At 37.2% G+C, this 23,377-nt stretch overlaps 1 protein-coding gene and 1 long non-coding RNA gene across 9 annotated transcripts in view; one reads left to right on the top strand and one right to left on the bottom strand.

The window, feature by feature from the left end:
- Positions 1-275: 275 nt before the first annotated feature.
- Positions 276-10,814, bottom strand: LOC117074631. Its single transcript, XR_004433647.1, has 4 exons — positions 9,448-10,814; positions 7,508-7,637; positions 2,023-2,126; positions 276-498 (listed from the first exon to the last, which is right to left on the bottom strand). It is a non-coding gene; the product is annotated as an uncharacterized LOC117074631 (long non-coding RNA).
- A 587-nt stretch (positions 10,815-11,401) lies between these two features.
- Positions 11,402-23,377, top strand: part of TAF1A (TATA-box binding protein associated factor, RNA polymerase I subunit A) — a 36,229-nt gene continuing 24,253 nt past the window's right edge. For 3 of the 8 annotated variants that reach the window (XM_033196267.1, XM_033196269.1, XM_033196266.1), the window contains exons 1-4: positions 11,402-12,083; positions 13,246-13,365; positions 17,528-17,697; positions 21,920-22,033. In XM_033196267.1, coding sequence (XP_033052158.1) covers positions 13,248-13,365; positions 17,528-17,697; positions 21,920-22,033 — 402 coding nt within the window. In that variant the 5' untranslated portion in view covers positions 11,402-12,083; positions 13,246-13,247. Of the gene's footprint in view, positions 12,084-13,235; positions 13,366-14,356; positions 14,412-17,527; positions 17,698-21,896; positions 22,034-23,377 lie in introns of those variants that run through there. The other 5 variants (XM_033196272.1, XM_033196268.1, XM_033196273.1 and 2 more) reach the window with 5 other exon arrangements.

The following is a 23,377-nucleotide window of genomic DNA, read 5'->3' as shown; positions in this document are numbered from 1 at the left end:
GATGGCTTTAGGTGTACATGCATGTGTCAAAACTCATAAAACTGTACAATTAAAATACTTAAATATCCTTTATACTGAAGTAGAGTTGTCAAAAAAACTTATGTAGAGAAAATCTGTAAGTTAGACAGAAAGAGATAAATTCAATTATCCTTAAAGGTAACTTAAGAGTTACAAACCAAGTAAAGCCTAGTAAAGGTCTTAGTAAAAATAAAAACACTATGATTGGTCACAATACAGTGAGTCAGAAAAATGATAACAAACATACATTTCTTTATTCTATCAGGTCAGCCTGCAAAATCTCATTTCCTGCTGGGCGTCATGATGTCTCTTTCCTTTCTTCCCTCTTCTGCAAGTTCTCGCTTTTTGTGTGTGTTTGGCCAGTGTCTAGAAGATGGGTCCACCTTTATGCCTGTGCCCAAGGAGCCCTAAATTTGGCTCTATCCCTGAGGGTGGAGGATGACTCTGAATCCTCATCCATATTCTTCAGAGTGGGAACTCCTAAAAGATAAACAAGCCTCTCTTGCTGATACCAGTTACTTCTCTCAGTAAGAATAAGGGGATGGGGCATACAAAGAACCCTGTCCTGCCACACAATAAGTGCTCAAATGTGTTTTACTACACATTCTAAGCACTAATAAGTTAAAAGAAGGAGGAAAGTAAGTGATGGTGGTGGAATTTGAACTGAGCCTTAGTGAATACATAGAATTTAGATTCTAAACAGAGAGGATAGGGCAAATGAAGAAAACAAGATAGGAAAAGACGCAGCAGTAGCAGAAAGCAATTTGTTTAAAGGACAGTACGGAGACCTAAACTTACTAGAGTGAAAGAGTTCTATTAGAAAAGTGGGAGATAGGCTGGGTGCGGTGACTCAAGCCTGTAATCCCAACACTTTGGGAGGCCGAGGCAGGTGGATCACCTGACATCAGGAGTTTGAGACCAGCCTGGCCAACATGGTGAAACCTAGTCTCCACCAAAAATACAAAAAATTAGCCCAGGTGGTGGCTGAGGCAGGAGAATCACTTGAACCCAGGAGACAGAGGTTACAGTGAGCTGAGATCACGCCACTGCATTCCAGCCTGGGTGACAGAGTGAGGCTCCATCAAAAAAAAAAAAAAAAAAGAAAAGAAAAGAAAGAAAAAACAAAAGTTTGGGCAGCTAGGATGGGTCAGATTATTGAGAGCCCTTGAAAATCAGCATGAGAATTTAGATTTAATAGAATAAAATACGGAAAGCTATCAAATTTTAAGTAAAGGGAGCATATAACTGCAGGGGAATTTATGCAAGTATCTTGTTCTGAAAGCCAGTAAGAACAGAAGTTTGTGTTGGGCATGGTTAGTAGGGAAAAATCTCTCCCAACATCTAAAAAGTCTTGTCAAAGGCTATGATCTATTGGGAATGAGTCATCTATAATATAAGGTCTATCAGCATGTACTATTTGTCTAGTCCTGGCAAATATTATTCCAATTTCTATTGTACAAAGAAAGAAACTCAAACATCTCAAATTGCTACTAATATACAGACATATATGCAAGTTCCTGTTTCCGGTTCCACCTAATTTACCTTGGCACCATTTCCACAGAAGTCAAATATTTGGTGCTTTGAAACAAATGCAGAACAGATTGCAGGGTGTGGCCTGTACAACTCAATTTCCACAGTTTGGCTTTTCCATGTAATTTTCAGATATAAATTACTTTCCTACCAGGGCAACAGTGGAGGCAGGGAATAGAGTCAAAAGCATTGGCTAGGAATCAGAAGTCTAATTGTGTGACTATAGGCAAGCCATTAGCTTTTCTGTGTCTCAGATCTCTCTTCTAGAAAATTGGGGCTAAAGTCAAAACTTTATAGTGTTTCTTTGAGAAGGCAATCAGATACTACATAAAAAGATTGTCTACTTATGTTATATAAATAATTAAACAGCAAAATTGCAAGCTGTTACAGTCAAGAGATGTTTGATGATGCAACAAGAATTGTTTGATGGCAAACCAATGACTTCTACACAAAGGAGACATTTTTAGATAGTACCTTCGCTGGAAACTGTTTTCTTCTCACTAAGTCAGCAAGACTGGAACAGCCTCCCAAGCTGTGGTTGGAAGATTGAAAGCGCCTTCTAGAGGAGACACTGAGAACTGAGAAGGAGAAAATAGATTGCTGAGAATACTATACAATCACAGCTGATTTGTTATAGATCATGCATTGAGACAAACCTCCTGAATCTTCAGCATTTTTCATTGATACATGTAGTATAAAATTAGAAACAGGAACATAAGTACCATTATGAAAACTATACTCGTGTGGATACTGATCAACTGACACAGAAAAAATAAGAGTACGCTGTAATTGGTATGGAAGTTCACTGCTATCTAAATACATGCAGAATGTGAAATGGTATGGAATACATAAGAGGATCAATGAATGACATTCAACCAGAATGATTACATACAGCATCTAAACATGACCTACTTTTGTTTATTTCTCACTGATTCCCTAGAAAGATGCTGTCCAATAGAAATGTGTTAGCTACATACGCAATTTGAATTTTCTAGAAGTCACATTTTAAAAAGTTAAACAAAATAGGTGATCTTAATTTTAATAATATGTTCTATTTAGCCAAATCTATGCAAATTATCATTTCAACTCATTATCAATATAAAAATTATTAATGAGATATTTTACAGTCTTTATTTCACATGGAGTCTTTGAAATCTGAAGCGTATTTTACATTTACTGCACATTCTAATGCAGACTAGGCACATTTAAAGACAGCCACAGCTCTAGAAACTAGGGATTGGAAATTAACACCAGATTCACACTATATATTTGTAGATTATTTTGTATATACCACTTTTAAAGAAAAGCAAAGCTTCAACTTGCATTTAGTATTTAAAATATTTCTGCTCAAGCTCTCTTGGAACTTCTGCAGAAGAGAGAAAGAATAATGATGGCTATCTAAAAGACCTTAGTTTTTTGTTTGCAATCAGAGGTTGAGATATTTTTTGGGACATCTGAGAATTTTATCACCATTTCAAATGAATGTGAAGTCTTCAATTAAAAAGTATAAGCCAGAAGCCATCATTAAGCTCCTATACTAGTCATGCTTTTATCGCTTCTCATAATTATCTTAAATACATTTACTATTCATGACACACAAAAAAATTAAACATTGCATTTAAATGGATAAGAAAATAATATGACTTCAGGAAGGCCCTTATCCCTTTAGACAGAGCTATAGGAAAACACAGTTGCAGTTAGGTAAAGGACCAGAGCATATTATCTGTGCAAATGTGTAACATCCATGCCCTGGTCATGAACTTTTAGTAGCATCCCTAGTCATGGTAGCAAAATAAAAATTGCTCCCACGCATTTCCAAACTCCCCTTAGTGGGAATGATACCACCCTCCCAGTTTGAGATGCACTGCTTGAGACTTTTGTTAAAATTTGATCAGTTAACAAGGCACCTGTGGTTGTAAATATTCTGTTTTCTGTAGTTTCTCTTACCAGCAAAAAGGAGAAGATTATAACATCAATGTAAAAACAAAAACAATAAAACCCACATAAACTCAAAAGTCTTTCCATATTCAAGTGACTTTGCTTCACATTTTTTTTTTCATTTAAAGCTAACATCACCTTAAAGGATGTCTCACACTTCTGAATTTATATTTCCTGACCTCCAAAAGGGATCCTATCTATTATTAAAAAGTCAAAAAATAACAGATGCTGGTGAGGTCGCAGAGAAAAGGGAATACTTATACAATGGTAGGGTGGATAAGAAAATGGAATACCACGGAAGACCATGGAATACTACGTAGCCATAAGAAAGAATGAGATCATGTTCTTTGCAGCAACATGGATAGACCTGGAGGCCATTATCCTAAGCTAATTAATACAGAAACAGAAAACCAATTACTGTATGTTCTTACCCATAAATGCCAGCTAAACATTGAGTACACATGGACACAAAGAAAGAACACCAGGGGCTACTTGAGGGTGGAGGATGGAAGGAGAATGAGGACTGAAAAATTACCTATCAGGTACTATGCTTATTTATTAGTTGGGTGTTGAAATAATCTGTGCACCAAACTCCTGAGACATACAATTTACCTGTATAACAAACCTGCGCATGTATCCACTGAAACAAAAGTTAAAAAAAGAACACAAAAGGGGTCTTATATTGTTCTACTTCCACATTCTCACATTTGTTCCCTCTTCTGCACTATCTTACCTCAAATTTACATCTTAATGAGTTCTATTGTTTGTGTGCGTGTGCGCGTTAATAGTTGAACCATTGATACAATTTGACCTATTTGGAATGGATGTGAAGGACTTTTTCTTTATTTTAATTAAAGCACGTTTCTCAATTATGACCTAGGGAATATAGGTTGAGACTTAGTACATAGTTGTTAGAATGACAACTGAAATTGAAATTAAATAAATATGTATTGGTTCATGATGGTTGACCTCATTTACCCCATTATAATTAGTGCCCTCCACTACAGAACAGCAAACTCACTCCTAGCATTGACATCTACTAGCTGTATGTTAGAGATTGCAAAAGAAGCAATATAGAGTTAATAACTGTCATAATGACTGAGATGCATGATGACATCAGTAATTTTTTTAGTAGATCGCTTTTTGGACACAAAAATCACCACCAATATGACTATGTGTCTTTAAAATTATATTTATGTATATACATATATATATACATATTTAGGTATATAGCACAACCAAACCTCTATTGTGAGCATAAACATTTATAGGTACTCCAGAGCAATGGTTAGCAAACTATGGCCCATGAGCTAAATCCAGCATCACATCTGCTTTTGTAAATAAAGTTTTAATAGAACACAGACATGCTAATTCATTAATATATTGTCTATGGCTGTTTTAATGCTATATAGCAGCAGAGTCAAGTGGTTATGACAAAGACTGTATGACATGCAAAATTTAAAATACTCTCTGTCTCTACAGAAAATGTTTGCTGACTCCTGATATAGATTGTAAATGAAAGGTCAGCAGAATACATATGCATTTTTTTTTTCTTTTTTTATTGCTAGAATCGGTTGTATGAAATGGGATCAAGGAGCTGCTAATTGTTGGGACCAACGTCTCCTCCCTACAAAGCTAGAAATCTTGGCACTGTGTCATGTCAAAGGTGAAAAACAACAAATGAAGTTCATTTTGATGAGGTTTAAGAAATGTATTTTCTAGGGCATTTTGAGGTGTATCTCATCTTTGGGTTGTAGAAAATGACAACGTGTTTCAAAACAGTTGAAAAGAACATTTTAATCTGTTATGTTCATTAGTATTTTATAATAATTTCAGAACCATCATCTAATAAAGTATCACAAAAGACTATATTGAATTGCAGTAAAAAGTTTTGAGTCCACCTGTTAACATTTATTTGTCCAGTTATTGTGGATTTCATACTCATAAAACTATTGGTAAAACATATGATCATTTAAGTCATATTGCCTCATAAATTTTGGCCAGCTTATTTTTCATAGACCCATGTTGGGGTTTACTCCTTCAGCTGATTTTGGTTTCCATGGACATTAAAAGAGATGCTACAGAGTTTCTCTATAATTTGCCCTGTTTAATGAGTGTCTTCATCACGAATGATGGAAAAGTGTATAAGGAAGTTAGTACGTTCGCTTTGAACCATGACTAAGTACCTGGTACTGGACTTGCCTTCCTGTCACAAACGAGTAAGAAACTAGAAAAACTACTTAAAGCAACTGCTTTCAGGCAATGATAAACAGGCAGCACGTGACTGATCCATGAGTGCAAAACACACAGGTGAACTCCATAATCAGGAAGGAGACACTTAAGTAAAGTGGTGGCCTTGCTGAGTTGAGGAGGAAATTATCAGAGTTCAAGGTTGTTGGAATGGCTGAAATTTTGTAGGCTAGAATATCTGAGCGCTCTCACTCTCTCTCTTTCTCTCTCTCTCTGTATGTGTGTGTGTGTGTGTGTGTGTGTGTGTGTGTGTGTGTGAGAGAGAGAGAGAGAGGAGAGCGAAAGAGACAGAGAAGGGGGGAAGGGAGGGGGAGAGAGAGAGAGACAGAGAAGGGGGTAATACTGAAAGCTTGTATGGAAATTCACGGAGGATAAAGATGTGCCAGGCGAGACCTTGCAAGACTTAGCAGAGCTTGCCTGCTGTAGGGGGAAGGCTGAAGAGTGATACTAAGGGTCAGGCAGTGCTGGAAGACATTAGATTTCCAACCTAGCAGTGGAGTAAACTTCACTAATACCTTGAGCACTTAATTGAGAATCCAGAACCAAGCCTTAGGAGAAAGACCCATACAAAAGAGTAAGGGGTATATGCTTGGACTAAATTTAAAACCAAATAAGACTTATACTGAAAATGAATAATACCAAATTTGACATGACCCAAAGAATCCACCACTAATTAAGCTGCATGCCACACAAAACATAATATCATTTAAATAAGCCAACATAATCCAGATTCCCTATAAATAGCACTACAAATGTCCAGCATACAATTAAGTTTTATCAGGTATCCACAGAGATAGAAAGATGTGAACCATAAGAGAAAAGGCAGTCTATTAAAAAAATGTCTGTGAGATGATCCAGATGTTGGAATTAGCAGAAAAAAAATTTAATCTAGCTTTTGTACTTTCAAGGACTTAAAGGAATAGAGTCATAATAAATGGGATATCAGCATATAAATGAAAACTTTTTTTAAAAAAGACATATTTCAAGAACTAAGAAGTATAGAATTTGAATTAAAAAATTCACAATATGGGCTTATCATTAGACTGGACGCTGCAAAAACAACAAAAAAGTTAACTTGATGATAGATCAATAAAAGTATTTAGTCTAAAGCTAAGGAAAAAAATGAATTGAGTCTTGATACATATCAATATGGAGTGGTCTTACATACATATAATTGGAGTCCCAGAAAGGGAGCAGAAGCATAATTGCACAGAAAAAATATTTAAGACAATAATGGCTGAAAATATCCCAAGTTATCATAAAGCAAATGGACAAATCTAGGAAACTCAGTGAATACCAAATAGGCTAATTACAGAGAAAATCACACCTAGACACATTATGGTCAAACTGCAAATAACCAAGTATTGGGAAAGAAAAGTTTTACAGGCAGTCTGAGAAACATAATACATTATGCATGGACAAAAATAATAAAGTGATAGCTGACTTCTCATCAAAAATAAGAGGTTAAAATCATCAGAGAGCTTAAAGTGCTGATGATGTATAAAAACTGCCAATCCAGAATCCTATATCTACAAAAAAATCCTTCAAAACCGAAGACAGAATCAATATTTTCAGATAAATAAAAACAGAAAATTCAACACCAATAGACCTCCACTGTAAGCAATGCTAAAAAAAATTCTTTAGGATGAAAGAGGACATACCAGATGCAAACTGAAATCTGTAATGTTTTAGTTATCCTTTTGATATAATAGAGTTAGTAATTTAAAATAATAATCATTTATATTTCTCCCTATTCTATAGCTTTGCTTACCTGGATGATTTTCCTGCTCTGGATATTATTGGCTGGGGTCACTCAGGTGGCTGCATTCAGCTGGGTGTTTAGCCAGGGCTGGAACTTCCAAACTAGCTTCATTCACATGTCCGGTAGTTCAGCTGTGTGGCTGAAATGGTTGGGACGGTTGGCTGAAATGTTTTTCATTCTTTAGTAATCTACTCTAAACTTATTTATTTGTTGGCCAGATTTCTAGAGGATAAAAGTAAAGGTGTATGGCTTCTTAGGGGCTAGGCCTAGAATTGGTATGACATCACTTTCACCATGTTTTGTTCATCAAAGCAAGTTAAAAAACCAGCCCAGATTCAAGGGGTGGGAACATAGATTCTGTTTCTGTTTTTCTTTTGTTTTTTTTTGAGACAGAGTCTCGCTCTGTCACCCATGCTGGAGTGCATGGTGTGATCTCAGCTCACTGCCACCTCTGCTTCTCAAGTTCAAGTGATTCTCCTGCCTCAAGTCTCCCAAGAAGCTGGGATTACAGGTATGTGCCACCACGGCCAGCTAATTTGTGTGTGTGTGTGTGTATGTGTATTTTTAGTAGAGACAGGGTTTCACCATGTTGTCCAGGCTGGTCTCGAATTCCTGACCTTGTGATCCACCTGCCTTGACCTCCCAAAGTGCTGGGATTACAGACGTGAACCACCATGCCCGGCTGATTCTATTTCTTAAAGGGAGAAGCAACATGCACATACAAGAATGTGAATACTTTTTGAGCGCTATTTTTAAAAATAATTCACCACAAACAGGAAGGAATGAAAAGAACTGAAAATAGTAAAATGTAGGTAAATACATAAAAGGTAATATATATTTTTCTTCTCTTAATTTCTTTGAAATACATACGACTAAGGCAAAGATAACAATGTGCATAGATGTTATATATATGACAACAAAGCACAAAGGACTTGGGGAGGTGGTAAGTAGAACTTTACTACTGCAAGGCTGTTTTATTTTACATGAAGTATCATAATTTTAACTCTAAGGCTGTGATAAGTTAAGAATCAATATGATAATTCTCAGAAACACTGTAAAGCAATAATGCAAAAAGATATAATTAAAGCCAACAGAGGGATTAAGATGAAATACAAAAACATTAATTAATCCAAAAGAAAGCAGAAAGTGAAGAACAAAGGAACACAAAACTAATGGGACAAATCAAAAACAAATAGCAAAATGATAGACTTAAACTCAACTATCTGTTGTCTGTAAGAGAAGCACATTAAATTAAAAAACACAGGTTGAAAGTAAAAAGATGGATAAAGATATACCAGTAAACAGTAAGCCAGGAAGGCTGTAGTGGCTACACTAATATCGGATGAATTAGACTTCAAGATAATGAGTATTATCAGCGATAAAGACATTTCATAATGATAAAATGGTCAATTCATCAAGAAGACACAAGAACCACAAATGTTTATATGACCAATAACAGAGCTTCAAAAATGCAAAAGAAAAGCTGACAAAACTAAAGAAAGTGGCAAATTCACAGCCACAGTTTGAGTTTTACACTATCTCAATAATTAATAGTAACACTACACACAAAACAATCAATACAATATAGAAGATCCCAAGAAAACCACCTTAATCACATTGACATTGATGGACACAATGCTCAATAACTGCAGAACACATATTCTTGTCTACTGCTCATAGAACATTTACCAAGGTAGAGTATATTATGGGCACAGTAAGTCTCAAAAAAACTTTATCAAAATTTCAGAGTTTGTTTTCTAACCATGGCAGAAATAAACTGGTAATCTCCAACAAGAGTAGTCATAAAAAAGAGAGAAGATGCAAATGATCAATGTCTGTGTTTCATTGATCTATTCCTATGTAAGAAATCAGTGCAAACTTCAGTGACTTAAAATAACAACCGTTTTATTGCTCACAATTTTGTGAGTATAGGGCTGAAAACAGCTCACCTCTGCTCTGTGTGTTGTCAACTGGTCTCACTCATGTAGTTGCATTCAGCAAGTGCCTGATTTAGGATACACAGTCTGAGATGAATTTCTTCACATGTCCAAAGCCAAGGTGCTGACTGTTGGTTCCATGTGGCCTCTCTTTCCCTGTGGTCTTTCACACTCCAAGGGCTCTTTCTTCACGTGGCCACTCTCTCCAGCAGGATAGGCTGATCTTCTTTTTGTAGCTACTCAAGAGCACTGAAACATGAAAAAAAAAAAAAGAAGAAGAAGAAAAAACTGTGTCTTTGAGGATACAGTCCCTGGGGTGGAATTCTAGCCCATGTATTTTAGTTTTCTCTATTTTCTGAGATATTTTTGTTTTTATACTTTCATACCACATTCCTTTTTTATTCTTGTTAGCTGTGATATAGGATAGTCTATTTATGATGAAGTCTCTTTAACTGTTTGGCTGTGTGAAGTTTGTCCTTTAACAGATTGTACAGGAAGCGTTCATGTAAAAAATAATATTCCTCAAATGACAGTTTGCAACTTTAAAAACAACATAATTCATCACCATATTAAGTTGCTCTTTAGTACAAAGCAATTGTAAGAACATCTTTTTCTTAGGACATGTTTTCTTGTAGATTGAAATCTAGAAAAGTCTTTTGCATGCTTTATGTTTTCATATTTGTCACGTCTTTTTTTTTTTTTTTTTTTTAGACGTGTTCTTGCTATGCTGTCCAGGATGACATCGAACTTTTGAACTTTTCAGCTCAGTGAGCTTCCTGCCTCAGCCTCTGGAGTAGCTGGGACTACAGGTGCTTGCCACTGCAACTTCCCTCCTTCCTTCTTGTTTATGCTATTGGATGTGATCTAGTTGATTTTTTAAAATCTCTTCTCTCCAACACATTTTCTGTCAGAATTGTCGCCTGGGAAAGAAAAAGGGTAGGTAGGGCACATTAAGTGATTCCCATTGTTTCCTACTGCTCCTTAGAGGTGTTTGAGAACTTCAAGGAAAATCAGAAAGTTCTTCCTCACTTTCGGGAGAACATAAACTTTTGGCCATGTAAAATCATTTCTGGGCTGGTTTTGGTGAATTTATACCTCAAGCCAATTGGAGAAAAGTAGCCAGACTAAGCCTCTAGACAAGAAAGTAATGATTATGTATGTTATTTTGTGTGTGCTCTCCTGAACTACGCATAATTTATGTTAGCCCTGCCTGTACAGTTAGAGCACAAGCTTGAGTGAGGACTCAAGAACTAATGACAGAAAGAGCAGCAGAAAGAACTTTTCTTGCAAGTCCTTAACTACTGCATATTGTTTATGAAGACAACATAGAATCAACTATTTGTAGCATTTTAAGGAATCCATGTACAATTTTTTTTTTTTTTTTTAAAGACAGGGTCTCATTCTGTCACCCAGGCTGGAGTGCTGTAGCGTGATCACAGTTCACTGCAGCCTCGTCCTCCCCGGGCTCAGGTGATCCTCCCACCTCATCCTCTCGAGTAGCTGGGACTAGAGGCATGCACCACCACCCCAGCTTATTTTTTAAAATTTTTTTTGTAGGGACGGGGTTTCATCATGTTGCCTAGGCTGGTTTCCAACTCCTGAACTCAAACGATCCGCCTGCCTTGGCCTCCCAAAGTGCTGGGATTACAGGCATGAACCACCGCACCTGGCCTCAAACTCTTACTAGACCCTTTAATTTCCTCTCCGATACTCTGATTCTACCCAAATTGTTCACCTTCACGGAGGAAACTCAGTGATTCGTGGTATTTGTGCATCCTCATTTATTATTTGTGCATCTCATTTGTGGACAAAATTCTTTCTTGCTGTGACTTGAAAGCAGCCTCCCTTTAGCTTTCACTTATTAGTCCTAGTTCTGTTCTCTGCTGCTAAGAAAAAAGGTCTGATCCTTCTTTCACGGATCAGCCCTCCAAATACTGGAGAAGCACACTGCGTTTCCTTAACCATCTTACTTTTGACCCATATTTCATTTGTTTGTCTCAATGTCCCTCATGAAAGTTGAACCAGACGGGTCCGCAGAACAATTTTTGCTCAGAAGGCAAAAGAAATTCTCGCCCAAATTGTGGAGAAGGGAGTCGAACCAATTAAACCCAAAGCTAAAACTGTAATAGAAAAGAACTTTCAGGCTCGCAATGAACAGGATATGCATGGATTTGTCTCGTCACAGCCACTAACCACGCCTCCACTCGTGCAGTGCGCCTGCGAGCCAACCAGAAACCAATGGCCCATCGTAGTGAATTTCTCGGGTAAAGTGACATTCTGCGCTTTTGAATGCTCCCTTCGCCCAGCCGCCGACCCCTCGCCCCAATTTCCATTTTAAATGAAAGTCTCCCACTTTCTAGCTGAGACAGACAAAAATAAAACTCGGGCAAAACTAATCGGAGAGAGGCCGTTCACTGTCACTTCCTGGGTCACTTCCAGAAGTCACTTCCGGGGTCGAGGCGAGGCCAACAACACGCCTGCTACCGCAAGAGTTACGAGCTGGGCCGCGCGCAGCCTGAATGCCTAAACCAGGTTTTGCGCATGCTCATATAAAGCTCTCCTAACCCGTCTTCCGGTGGGAATTCCTTCACGTGGTCCGGAGTCGGAGACTGAGTTTAGCTTTACTGAGGAGCTCTAATTTTAAGCGGGTAAGTGCCGCAGATATCGTCCGTGGTTCCTGCGTTTAAATGGGACGGTAAGGGGTGTGTCAGGATTCATCCATGTTCTCCTGATATTTCCTCCTAATACCTGAAACCCTTGGAGTCTGAGAACGAGAGAAGGGGATAGAGAAGCTTTGGTTGCCGTGGCAACTGCGGGACACCAATTTGGATTTTTGAGGATTTGGAAAGGGAGGATTTGTGTAACTGCTACTCAAAATACATGATGGGTCGGATTCAAATTCAGTTGTTACTTATAATTCATACTCGTAGCTACAGAATTTGATTTTAGAAGGTTTTCTCTGGGTGTAATGCAGAGAAGCAAAATCTGAACAAGGATAATTATTTAGAAAGCTAACGCAGTAATCTAGGCACTGTTTGAAGGGGTCTTGAACTAGGGTAGTGCTGTAGGATTGCAAAGAAGAGGGGAATTGGGGAAATTTGGGAAGCAGTATCAGGGGCACTAATACTCGATTTCATATGGGGAATGAGGAAGGGGCCCTGAGCATCTTTAGGAGTAAGTCCAAACTCAGCTTGGCTTATGATTATTTTTCTAGGTTCGTTTCTCACCTTCCGCACCCCTCTCCACACACACCCCAACTTCTAGTCATGCTAAGTAGTTTGGTGTTCTATTTCCTAGAATAACGTCCTCACCTTTTTTGTGATTAGGGAGGTTCTATCATTTCACTAAGCCCCTCAGTTTTTTCAACCTTAACATGGAAGAAAGTAATAGTACCCACCTCAGGATTGCTGTGGGGATTAAATTAGATAATTTATACTTCTGGTGCATAGTAAGGGCCTAATGAATATTAGCTGCTAGTACTATTCTTATTGTACTTCTCGTATTGTTTTGTTATTGTATGTTTTGCTATTTCTTCGTCTAGACTTGAGATTTTTTTTAAATTAAAGGGGCAGTATCTTACTTATCTTTATATGGACTTGAAACAGTAGTAGTTCGGTCTTTTTAATGTCTCATTCATTTTGGCTGTTGCTGACATAGTTAAATTCATTTTTTACTTTAAAAGAGCTGACAGGTATAATGCATTTTGCTGATCAAATTGTATTTATTTGATAAAAAGCTGTTTTTCTGTACAACTCAGAAGACTGTGGATTAAGATGTATAGAAAGTAACTGATATCTCAGTTTGTAATAGGTATGAGTGATTTCAGTGAAGAATTAAAAGGGCCTGTGACAGATGATGAAGTGGAAACATCTGTGCTCACTGGGGCAGGAATGCATTTTCCTTGGCTTCAAACATACATAGAAACTGTGGGTAAGTAAAACAGTAACATTGAGCTATCTTAACTTAAATGTAAGGAGATGGTAAGATTCAATATGGATACAAAATGAATAACCAGGCTGGTTTAATTTTCAAGAGGAATATGTGGAGTGTTTTTAAGCCAAAAAAAAATGTTTTTTCTTTTAGAACTCTTTGACCTTGGATTAACAGTAGTCTGTATTATGCTAGATACACATTTTTTCCAGTAATGCTTACTGAGCACTTTTATCTCTGGCATTGATTAAATATTGGGGAGTCATAGATGAAGAAGATATGGTCTCTGCCATTGAGGAAAACATGCCTAGGAAGTGTTCAAGCCTCCAAAGTGGTGGGATTACAGGTGTGAGGCACTGCACCCGGCCTAGATAAAAGAGCATTTTCCCTCATTTTTATCTAATGTAAATGCAAGCATGTTTTTCTATGGGATAAAATTTCCCCCATTTTTATCTAATATAAATGCAAGTATGTTTTTCTATGGGATGAATTCCCTATAAGAATTTATTTAATATAAGTATAAATAAAAGAAGCTATTATCTGTATGCTGGCATATTGAGTGGTTTACATTTGGGATTACATTTGAACCAGCATTTTACTTACTGCCCTTAAATATGTATTTTTTTGCCCAGACTTTTCTCCTCTTGACACAGATTCCTTGGCTCCTAAAATTTCGCTTCCATTTTTTTCTTTCGATCTAAGTATCATCTCATTTAGTGATCTCAGTAAATTCTCAATAAATTTTTGTGCTAGGCAGTTCAGGTAGGAGGAAACTGAATCTCAAAGACATTAAATTCGTAAGTGGTGGTATCAGAAGTCAAATCCAGGTTTGTCTGATCTCAAAGCCTACACTTTTAACCACTGAGATATATTTTTTAAAATGAGACAATATATGTAAAGTACCTAGCATAGTATCTCATGCATAGTGAGTGTTTAAAAATAATAGTGCCTTTCCTCTCCTCATTTTAGTTTTGCTGGATTAATGCACATGGCTTAAGGCAGATTTGAATGAATGATACTTCAGAGATAGTGCTACTTCATCCCTGGTAGGGAACTAATAATTTAAATTTCCTATAGTTATATCATACTTGGGTATGTTTCTGTTACCAGTGTTCTATAGAAAGTCTGAGTCAGTCTGCAAGCAGATAGGTTTAAGACCAAAATTTACATGCTTAGAAATATTTTATATGTCGTGGATAGCCTGTTAAACCCAAAATACTTTTGGTCTGCAATGAGAAAATACTTGGAAGTAATATTGACATTGTGCTGGTAATTAACCATAATAGGAAAACAAAATTGCCTAACAATTGCTGTATTTATTTTTTATGCTGGTAGATAGCTTTTGGCATTTTGAAGGGCATGCCCAGCAAGCCCCTTAGAACAAAAACTTTGAAGACAGGGCCAGTCTGGATTGAAGCTATATGATGAGTACCTGCAGTAGTGCTTAGCACACAGTGGTGCCCGAAAAATATTTGTTGACAGACTGATAAGTTTCCAGATTCTTTGAGTAGCATATTAGAAGTTAGGTTGGCCGGGCGTGGTGGCTCAAGCCTGTAATCCCAGCACTTTGGGAGGCCGAGATGGGCGGATCACGAGGTCAGGAGATCGAGACCATCCTGGCTAACACGGTGAAACCCCGTCTCTACTAAAAAATATTAAAAAAAAAACTAGCCGGGCGTGGTGGCGGGCGCCTGTAGTCCCAGCTACTCAGGAGGCTGAGGCAGGAGAATGGCGTGAACCCGGGAGGCGGAGCTTGCAGTGAGCTGAGATCCGGCTACTGCACTCCAGCCTGGGCGACAGAGCAAGACTCCGTCTCAAAAAAAAAAAAAAAAAAAAAAAAGAAGTTAGGTTGATGACAGTAGTTCCTTATTGTACATCTCTATTCCATGTAAAAATGTGTTTTCCTTGACAATTTTTTTTCTTAAAGTTATCAGGATCAAGTAAGACTCTCTTTTGCTCATTAAAGAATGAAATGAGAGGAGAACTTTTCCTGAGGTAACTAGGCTAGGTTGGAAGACAAAAGTATTTTCCAAGCATTTAGGTATAGTTATCTAAAGTCAATTTGTAGTCTCAGTTGTGAAAGCTTGAGCGATGGAAGGGAGCTTAGCCTGAGAACAGTTCTCTCCTTTAGGTAAATAAAAGATGTTTTAAGGATGAGGTGTTTTGTCAGTTTCCTAGGCTGGCTGGCTGGTATTGCCACCGACGCTGAGCAGCTTTGGTGTGGGGATCTTATAAAATGCAGCTTCTGATTCAGAGAGCTGGGCATAGTACTCTGTAGTTGTAATGAGATTCCAGGTGATACTTCTGCTGCATGTTCCAGGACCACATTGAGTAGCAAGGGCAGGTCCCCAGGTGATTTGTATGTACATTCAAAAGTCTGAGAACACTAGCGCAGTAGTCTTCAAATTTTTCACTTTTGTATCCCCTACTTTTTTCTGAAAAATTGAGTACTACCTTGCACAGTTTTAAGGAATCATCTGAAAATATTTTATTGCATGTTTAATATTTTCAAGAGATAAAATTTCTAGCACGTTGGTATTTTTAAATGAATATATATTACTTTATATGTGATGGAGTCCAGATAGCATAGGAGTGACATACGGTTTTAATACCTTGCGTTATCCATTTAAAAATTAAGAAAAAGTTTTTAATAGATGGAATTTTATGTTCCTTTTTGTTGTACTTCTTGCAATAAAAGTTATGTATCAACATTTACCCTTTTTTTGTTTATATCCTGTAAGTTTTAAGAATTAAAACTTTTTCTAGGTTGGGACGTTGCTATCATTAATAGTTGTACATAGCTGATCAATATAACACGTATTAAAAGTGTTGCTGGCCAGGTGTGGTGGCTCATGCTCATAATCCCAGCACTTTGGGAGGCCAAAAGGAAGGATTACTTGAACCAGGAGGTCGAGGCTACAGTGAGCTATGATTGTGCTAGTGCGGTCCAGCCTGGGTGACAGAGCAAGACTCTCTTTTTCTTTCTTTTTTTTTTTTAATAAAGTTATCTAAAACTTTTTCCCAATTTTTTAAATATATATTTGTGGGTGACTTTTATGTATTCCTAGGATGAGAAAAGATTTAGCATTGATTATGCTATTTTTTTTTAACTGACATAAATTCTGAGAAACCTTAGTCACATAAGTAAGAAGATGGCAGTGAATGGAGTTTAATTATAGCCATGCATCAGGTCCTTGAATTTCTTCTAAATTATTCATGAAAAATTACATAATGATTTATTGTAAAAAATTATGTTGTTTTGCAGTTTTGATAAGCAAAGAATTGGGAATTGCCTGACTTGCAAAAGGAGATGTTAGAGTTACTTACTTTTTCAACACCTGTGTTTTCACCTTCAGATAATATGTAATGATTTTGATTGTGAAGCTTTGACTATGTAGGCACAGCTGTCTAGGAGATTAACTTGTGGAAAGAGTATGTAAGGAAATCAAAGATCTGCAAGTTAATTGTTTTAAAAGTATCTTTGCAAAGTACCTGTTGGTCTTTGTGTACCTACTGGGGTACAATTACCCAGCTGGACTAGAGGGGTCTCATAGTTCTGTGGGAAGAGAAGAAGAGGTAGCAATGTAACTAGTCATTCATATAATAGCCCTGTATCTAAGCCCAAATGTTCTTAACATTGGGATTGCCAATACTTTTAGAGATATAAATGTTTATTTTTGCAACTGTTTTAAGCTCATTTGTATTTAATATCGTTGAGTTACTAGGAATTTGGTCCTTAAAAAATAAAAGCCCACTTGGAGTGTGCAGAACATGGGTAGGTAATAAAGACCATGTTTGCCTAGAATGACCCTGACATTTTACCCATTCTAAATACCTGGGACTGTGCTTTTGGGGGCCTGTTTGAGAGATTCTCCCCAAATTATTTCGCACAAGGATTAAAGGATGATTGAATCAGATTTAAAGGCTCTGGTGACTCTAGTAGCCCCAAAACATCAAATTAGATATTTTTTTATCTGCTAAAAATAATTAATATAATGTGGAAGGGGTTGTTTCAAGTGAAGCTGGCTTTGATACTGGAAATGGGCTGGGTCAAGTAATGCCTACTGTTTACTTGTTAAAACTTCTTATCAGAAGTAAGTTTTTTGAATAGTTGAACTGGAGCCATTGTGGATAAAAACTCTTTTCTTTTTCATTTTTATAGCCATTGGAGGGAAAAGGAAGAAGGATTTTGCTCAGACAACAAGTGCTTGTTTAAGTTTTATCCAAGAAGCTCTGCTGAAGCACCAATGGCAGCAAGCTGCAGAATACATGTACAGTTATTTTCAGACCTTGGAAGATTCAGATAGCTACAAAAGGCAGGCTGCACCTGAGGTAAACAAAGTTTGAGTTTGCTGGAAGAAATGATAGATTCCCAGGAATTTCTGCCTCCAGCTTCACCTTCACCTATAGTAGCTTTTACAGAATCTCAGTGATTTTGCTAAAAGCTACTAAAACTACTTTTGGGTGGAGAGTTTGTATTGGGACCTTATTTACACACTTCTTTTTACCTGTTATTTTAAAGGAAAATAAAATATTCATTCCAATAATTCTTCCTTTTCCCCCCTCTTTATGGATGTTTCCCATCATCATGTAAAAATTTTGTTACTCTTTTTTTTTTTGAGACAGGGTCTTGCTCTGTCGCCAGGCAGTAGCACAATCTTGGCTCACTGCAATCTCCGCCACCTGAGTAGCTGGGACTACAGGCGCGCACCACCACATCCGGCTAATTTTTTTGTATTTTAGTGGAGATGGGGTTTCACCATGTTGGACAGGACGGTCTCAATCTCTTGACCTCATGATCCGCCCGCCTTGGCCTCCCAAAGTGCTGGGATTACAGGTGTGAGCCACCATACTCAGTCTATTCTATCTTAAAATCATCTCTTCACCCAAACTTCCCCCATTAACTATGCTTCCTAGTTTTACTCTCTTTCAGCAAAACTTCTTGAAAGAGTTGCTCTCTTTTTCCAACCAGATCCTTTTTTTTTTTTAGTTTTGTCAAGACATTGTTAATACATCATCATCCATTTAAATTGTACAGTTCAATAATTTTCATATGTTTACAGAGTTGTGCAGCCAACCATTACCACACTCTAAATTTAGAACCTTTTTTTCTCACATGAAACCAAAACCCTGTACCCACTTGCAGTCTTTCCCTATCCCTCCTCACAGCTGCCAGACACTGACAGCCACTAATCTATTACTTTCTTTTTCTTTTTTTGTTTTCTTTTGAGACAGATTCTTGCTCTGTTGCCCAGGCTGGAGTACAGTGGCATGATCTTTGCTCCAGCTCCTGGGTTCAAGTGATTCTTGTACCTCAGCCTCTTGGTTGGCTAGGATTACAGGCATGCACCACCACACCTAGCTAATTTTTTGTATTGTCGGTGAAGACACGGTTTCAACTCCTGGCCTCAAGTGATCTGTCCGCCTCGGCATCCCTAAGGTGCTGGTATTACAAGCGTGAGCCACTGTGCCCAGCCTAATCTATTTTCTATTCTGGACATTTCATATAAGTGGTTCCGTACAATATGTGGCCTTTTGTAAATGGTCTCTTTGACTTGGCATAATGTTTTCATGGTTTATCCATGTTGTAGCATGTATAAGTACTTCATTACTTTTATTGCCAAATAATTTGTCATATGGAAATACCATGTTTTATTTGTCCATTTATCAGCTGTTAGACACTTAGGTTGTTTTTGCTTTTTGGTTTTTGGAAATAATGCTTCTGCAAACATTTGTGTGCAGGTTTTTGTGTGGACATTTGTTTTAATTTCTCCTGGGTCTACACCTGGGAGTGGAATTGCTGGTCATATGGTAACACTATGTTTAGCCTCTTGAGGAACTGCCAGACTATTTTCCAAAGTGGCCATGTTTATATTCTCACCAGTAATATCTGAGGCTTCTAATTTCTCCAATCCTTGCCAATATTTTGTTATTGTCCTGTCTTACTGATAATAGTCATCCTTGTGGTTGTGAAGTGGCATCCTCCTGACTATGATTTGCATTTCTCTAATGACTAATGATTCAGAGTGAGCTTTTTAAAACATGTCATATCATGTCACTCCTCTGCTGAAAACACTGTAATGGCTTTCCATTTCATTCAGTAGAAGCCAAAGTCATAATTGCCTGTAAATTCCTATATGATGTGCTCACTCCCTTTCCTTGTTTGACCTCTCTGACTTCATCTCCTGAAACAGGTGGAGCATTCCGAATTCAAAAATATGAAAACCAGAATGCTACAAAATTCAAAGCTTTTTGAGTACTGACATGAGATAGTGACACCTTTGCTTTCTGATGGTTCCATATATACAAATTTTGTTTTGCGCACAAAATTTCAAGAATATTGTATAAAATTACCTTCAGGCTGTATGTATAGGTGTATATGAAACATAAGTGAATTTCATGTTTAGCCTTTGGTCCTATCCCCAGTCTCATTATGTATATACAAATATTTAAAAACCTGAAAAAATTACAAATCTGAAATATTTCTGGTCCCAACGATTTCAGATAAGGGATACTCAACCTGTATTCTCCTGCTTGTTTTTTCTTTTCCATCTTCACTGGTCTCCTTGTTCTTACTTTGAATGGGCCAGGCATATTCCTGACTGATTGCCTTTGCCTTAACCAGTTCTTGGAAAGCTCTTTCTTCAGCTATCACTATAGCCACCCTCCTTCAAAGCCCCTTTTCAATGAGGCCTACCTTGACTATTTAAAATTGCAGTTGCCTTACTCCATCTGCAACCTGCACTTTCTGAATGGCACTCCTGATCTCCTTATCCTGCTCCATTCTTTTCCCCTAACACTTGACAATTTAATTATATTTCTTGGTTATTGTTTGTCTCTCTGCATAGAAGGTAAATTTCACAGGGCGGGATTAAAACAGTGCCTGGCATATACTACTAAATTTCTTCAGTAAAAGACAGTTTACCCACAAATAACTTGACATGAGTGTCTCATAGGTTTTACTGACATAGTCACCATTGCATCCATTAGTTATCTTTTAAAGCAAAAAAAGAAAGAAAGCTGAAAAAAAATTTAACCATTCATTGAAAATTTAATTTATGTACTTAAGTTACATATACCTGTGAAACACTGGACATGTTACAGCCTCTTCTTGTCCAGATTTTGTTTTGTAAAATGAAGGAATTGGATGAATGGTTTTTGAGCACTTCTTTGGCTCTATTTGGATCACCGAAGGCTTTCGTTGAAAGTATAAATTCCTCTACTCCACACCCCTGTCCTACTGAGTCAGAATATCTTTTTTTTTTTTTTTTTTTAGATGGAGTCTCACTCACTCTGTCACCCAAGCTGGAGTGCAGTGGCACGATCTTGGCTCACTGCAAGCTCCACCTCCCGGGTTCACGCCATTCTCCTGCCTCAGCCTCCTGAGTAGCTGGGACTACAGGCGCCTGCCACCACGCCCGGCTAATTTTTTGTCTTTTTAGTAGAGACGGGGTTTCACCATGTTAGCCAGGATGGTCTCGATCTCCTGACCTCGTGATCCGCCCGCCTCGGCCTCCCAAAATGCTGGGATTACAGATGTGAGCCTATAATAGAATATCTATTTTTAACAGGTGTCCCATGTAATTATTGTGTACACTGGGTGTAAGAATAGCTATAATAATCTCGAAGTTTTCTTTTTTTGTTTTTGTTGCCTGCTTTTTTTTCCCCCCTGCATTTACCCATCCCTGGTGGTAGGTGATCCAAGACCCAGGTTTTCTTTAAGTTCCCAGATACTACAGTGTGATATTCTACAAATGAAATCTTGATATCTCTGAGTTGGGAAGATGAGGATCATTATACCAAATGATAATATGTGTATCATATATAATTATACCAGTGATAGTATGTGTATCCACATATAACCAATGTGTATGTTCATAGAAATAATTGATTTATGGTTCAGTTTAATTTACTTTGAAGTTAGTATTACTGTTGTACTTGAAATTGAGGTTAGAGAAATAGAGATTTGCTCTCATGAAAAAAGAGCTCCAAGTTCTGCCCCCAAAGTTTTGGTGATCTGAGGATAAAATTTTTTTTATTAAGATTTGTCCATAGCTAATGAAAATTCTTAAATTGGCATTCTAAATATAGAATAAATGTAGTCAATAGTTGTAGAATTTGATGAGCTCTCAGGAAATAGGTAGTTTGTTGCCCTCATTTTGCAGATGATAAAGATGAGGCTGAGAACAATGAAGAAGCCAATATTATTAGAACCCAAATTTTCTGACTTTAATATTCTTCCTTCCATGCCAATTAAACATTTTATATTAAATATGTATCTTAACTGCCTTTCTTTAAACTACTAAATTAGTAATGATACTATTATATTATCTGGTATTTTAATAGAAATCTAGAAGGTTGAAACTATTTTATCACATAAGGAAGTAGTATTAATTTTACATGGCAAAGTGGAGTAAAATGTTGACAGTAGTGGTCTCTAGGAAAAGGAATCACAGGTTATTAATGTTGTAATCAGGAAAACAATATCTTAGACAGAAACTGAATAAGGCAAAAGTTTTACATTTTGGCAGTAATTTATGCTATGCTTTGACAGATTATTTGGAAGCTTGGAAGTGAAATTCTATTTTATCATCCCAAAAGCAACATGGAGACTTTCAATACTTTTGCTGACCGGATGAAAAATATTGGCGTCATGAATTATTTAAAGGTGAGAATATGGGCTTTGTGAATTTACCCTTGTGGTATTCTTTTTTTTTTTTATTGCTTGTGTCAGTGATAAGGTAGTTAACCTAAAAAATGTGGGACAAGGATAAGGCATCTGGATAAATAAGAAAAACTGAAAGAAAAGAGCATTATGAGAACCATTCACTTCTTGATTTTCAGTCATCTCCCGTGTTGTCTGACTGAAAATTCCTTTTTTTTGTATATTTCTTCTGGCTGCAAAAATCAGTTATTCAGAGATCGCGGTGGTATGATGATGGGCCAAATTCTGAAATGTTTGCTGAAGTCATTTGAGCTTAGAGTTGGTGTTTAGAAAAAGGAAAGAGCTAAACAAGTTGGGAATTTAAATACGTGAAAATATTTTAATACTCCTAATGTTTAGGTGGAATCTTGACCTCCAAGTCCATATATTCTTTTGTAAAAGTCTTATTGAAGAAGATTGAGAAATTTTCAAAATATTGTATCTCCCTCTCTCTGTTTTTGTCTCAGCACTTTTTCAATACAGGTTTGTAAATGCTTTGCTTTAAAAAAATGTTTTGAGTGCCTACTTTATGTGCCAGGTGCTCTTATGGTTTTGTTCTCTGGTAGACCAGGTATACTGTGAGTGGAAATTAAATGGAGGCAGTTTACAGTTCTACTTAAGAAAAGCTTTCTAACTAAACAATTGGAAATGGGAATGGCCTACCCTGATGTGTGCTGTGCATCTGTTTTTTCAGGTCTAAACTGGATAGCCATTTGATTGGGGAGGGAGTGTGAAGTTTAAACTGTTGGTTAGGTCCCTTTTGGCTCCTAGAATCTACTCGGTTGAAGTAAAGAAACTGAAAGGGAACCTCATTTCTCAATAAGAGTCTGAGAGTGATAATTAGGATAGATAATAAAACTTTTTTTGTTGTTAATAATTTTAAAAACACTTATTGCCGCTTACCAGGTATTGTTCTAGACATGGTTCTTATAGTAGAGGAAGATCATGTAAATGGCATTAAGTGTTATGGCTACCATAGTAGAAATGTAACATATAGTGAGAAGATAAAGGAGAAAATGTCCAGTTCTCTGGAACTAGAGAGGGTTAGGATTTAATGGATAGGGGAATCAGGAAAAGAATGAAAGTAATACTTGAGATAAGTTTGAAAAAGCTGTTGGCTGTTCACTAGGCAGGTTAGGGGAAAGGGCAGCCCTGTGTGGCAGGAGTTATAAAGAGTTCAAAAGCCCTGCATCCAATAGTTACTCTAAAAATCATTTGGATAGAAGTCGGAGGAAGTAGGCTGGGCGCTGTGTGCTGCACCCTAGGAACTTGGATTTTAATTCTGTAGTCAGTGGGAGCCATTGAAGG

Source organism: Trachypithecus francoisi, unplaced genomic scaffold (genome assembly GCF_009764315.1).
Source record: "Trachypithecus francoisi isolate TF-2019V2 unplaced genomic scaffold, Tfra_2.0 Lachesis_group5, whole genome shotgun sequence".
Lineage (NCBI taxonomy): Eukaryota > Metazoa > Chordata > Mammalia > Primates > Cercopithecidae > Trachypithecus > Trachypithecus francoisi.
The sequence above is the reverse complement of the archived record's forward strand: the minus strand, read 5'-3'. Positions and strand labels throughout refer to the sequence as shown.